The sequence below is a fragment of the Colias eurytheme genome, chromosome 1 (assembly GCF_061535395.1).
Source record: "Colias eurytheme isolate Ceu_HAF_F1 chromosome 1, ilColEury1 Martin Lab GWU primary, whole genome shotgun sequence".
Taxonomy (NCBI): Eukaryota; Metazoa; Arthropoda; class Insecta; order Lepidoptera; family Pieridae; genus Colias; species Colias eurytheme.
In genome coordinates this window covers 30,988-34,220 of record NC_142980.1, presented here as the reverse complement: position 1 = coordinate 34,220, position 3,233 = coordinate 30,988, and the positions used below count along the sequence as shown (strand labels likewise).

At 37.9% G+C, this 3,233-nt stretch overlaps 1 protein-coding gene across 1 annotated transcript; it reads right to left on the bottom strand.

Moving 5' to 3' along the window:
- Positions 1–620: 620 nt before the first annotated feature.
- Positions 621–1,211, bottom strand: LOC149910811 (uncharacterized). The gene has a single exon (XM_090106682.1). The coding sequence runs from the start codon at positions 1,209–1,211 to the stop codon at positions 621–623; it is 591 nt and encodes a 196-aa protein (XP_089962808.1).
- Between the last annotated feature and the right edge of the window lie 2,022 nt (positions 1,212–3,233).

The window sequence follows — 3,233 nt, the reverse complement described above, 5'->3', positions numbered from 1 at the left end:
GAAAGGTCATTCATCTCGTTGGGCTACATTTGTGAGCAATAGAGTATCGACAATACTTACCATTTTAGATTATAATCAGTGGGGACATGTACCTTTGGAATCGAATCCAGCGGACTGCGCCTCTCGTGGTCTTAAATCTACAGAATTAAAGGATTACTCACTTTGGTGGAAGGGTCCTGACTGGTTGTGTAATTCTACAATTGATATCGATCAACCGATTATACCAGATACAGAAGAAGAAAGAAATACTAAATCATTTTGTGTTCAACATCAGAAGGAAGAAGATTTTGAGTGGATTAGATTTTCGTCGTTGTTTAAAATGTTGAGAGTCATGGCATGGTGTCGTAGAATTTTTAATAGAGAAAAATCTAAATTACCGAAGTACTTAACATCTAATGAATACATTTCTTTCTTCATTCTGTATAAATATCTTTGCTTTAACTACTACCGGTGCTATCCAACCTGTCGGATCATATAATCGAGCTATATCAGATAATATTTGGCGCTTCGTTACAGGATGTTGACCATCTGGTAAATTAATTGTATATTCGAAATTATCAGTCTCTCTATTCCAAGATAATCCGAGAACTTTAAATTGATTATCTGATTTGATGCGTACATCACTCATTGTCATTGCTACTCCACTTTTGCATTTGAAAACCACCAGACTTCATTAGACTATTCATTTCATCGTATATGTGTAAAGCTTCATCTAGATTTTCGCATCCGGTCATTAAGTCGTCGATGTAAAAATCACGCTGAGTAATATCCGATGCAGTAGGGACCCTGAGCTGCTCTTGTTTTGCTAATGTCTGTAATGTCTTAACTGCTAAATAAGGAGCACAAGCAGTTCCAAAAGTTAAGGTCAATAATTTATAATGCTTAATTGGTTGATTTGAGTCATTTCTCCACACGATCCTTTGATAGTTGGTGTCTTCGTCTTTCACACATATTTGTCGATACATCTTAACCAAATCACCTATGATACATACACGATGAGTTCTCCACCTCATAAGCAGATGTCTCAAATCTTGCTGTAGTTTAGGACCTATGTGCAGATCGTCGTTTAAAGATACATCATTGACACCTTTCGATGATGCATTAAATACGACTCTCACCTTAGTAGTGTCCTTTTCCTTCCTTACTACAGCGTGATGAGGTAAATAAACTGCATTGGGGTTATCGATATCTGTCTCTTTAATTTCTATCATATGATTTAGTTCCAAATATTCACCTAAAACTTTTCGGTAATCTTCGTATACTTAATTCTAAATTTTGTTTAAGTCTTCTTTCTAACGCTTTCAATTTTCTTACTGCTATGTCTTTTGAATTTCCATACATGCATTGAGGATCGTCACTAGTGAATGGTAGCTTAACTACAAATCTTCCGTCTGAATTTCTCGTAGTTGTTGCGTCATATAACTCTTCACACTTTATTTCACTTGGCGATAATTTTCTTTCTATACTGTATGTATGTTGTGTATTTCAATGGAAGAACTAAAGGAGCAAGAGTCAAGGTCATGGACAGAGTCGGCCAACATGCCTATATTAACCATAAGTTGTAATAAAACGTCAGCAGAACTGCATAGAGATAAATTTCTTTCTGGTCGACGTGGGAAGTGCATTAAACACGGCTCCACATGGTAGGTATACGCCGATTGAATTTGAGGCGTTCTGTGGTCTTGCCTCGTGTCGACATTGGAAGAGATCCATCCGATGTGGGGAAAAAAGACTACAGGCATTAATCGAGGAAGGCACATTGAAACCTCATGTTACTAATTGTAAATGTAGTGCATGCTGTGATAACTTTAATAACCCTTCAGATGTGCAAAAAGTTCCGAAGTGCCAAAGTGAACTAGAGAGAAAAGTTGAAGAACTAACTGATGCAGTTAAAAAAATATACACTGAATTGAATCAATGCAAAGAAACTATAATATGTATGTTGTGTATTTAAATGGAAGAACTAAAGGAGCAAGAGTCAAGGTCATGGACAGAGTCGGCCAATATGCCTATATTAACCATAAGTTGTAATAAAACGTCAGCAGAACTGCATAGAGATAAATTTCTTTCTGGTCGACGTGGGAAGTGCATTAAACACGGCTCCACATGGTAGGTATACGCCGATTGAATTTGAGGCGTTCTGTGGTCTTGCCTCGTGTCGACATTGGAAGAGATCCATCCGATGTGGGGAAAAAAGACTACAGGCATTAATCGAGGAAGGCACATTGAAACCTCATGTTACTAATTGTAAATGTAGTGCATGCTGTGATAACTTTAATAACCCTTCAGATGTGCAAAAAGTTCCGAAGTGCCAAAGTGAACTAGAGAGAAAAGTTGAAGAACTAACTGATGCAGTTAAAAAAATATACACTGAATTGAATCAATGCAAAGAAACTATAAGTATGTATGTTGTGTATTTCAATGGAAGAACTAAAGGAGCAAGAGTCAAGGTCATGGACAGAGTCGGCCAACATGCCTATATTAACCATAAGTTGTAATAAAACGTCAGCAGAACTGCATAGAGATAAATTTCTTTCTGGTCGACGTGGGAAGTGCATTAAACACGGCTCCACATGGCCGATTGAATTTGAGGCGTTCTGTGGTCTTGCCTCGTGTCGACATTGGAAGAGATCCATCCGATGTGGGGAAAAAAGACTACAGGCATTAATCGAGGAAGGCACATTGAAACCTCATGTTACTAATTGTAAATGTAGTGCATGCTGTGATAACTTTAATAACCCTTCAGATGTGCAAAAAGTTCCGAAGTGCCAAAGTGAACTAGAGAGAAAAGTTGAAGAACTAACTGATGCAGTTAAAAAAATATACACTGAATTGAATCAATGCAAAGAAACTATAAGTATGTATGTTGTGTATTTCAATGGAAGAACTAAAGGAGCAAGAGTCAAGGTCATGGACAGAGTCGGCCAACATGCCTATATTAACCATAAGTTGTAATAAAACGTCAGCAGAACTGCATAGAGATAAATTTCTTTCTGGTCGACGTGGGAAGTGCATTAAACACGGCTCCACATGGTAGGTATACGCCGATTGAATTTGAGGCGTTCTGTGGTCTTGCCTCGTGTCGACATTGGAAGAGATCCATCCGATGTGGGGAAAAAAGACTACAGGCATTAATCGAGGAAGGCACATTGAAACCTCATGTTACTAATTGTAAATGTAGTGCATGCTGTGATAACTTTAATAACCCTTCAGATGTGCAAAAAGTTCCGAAG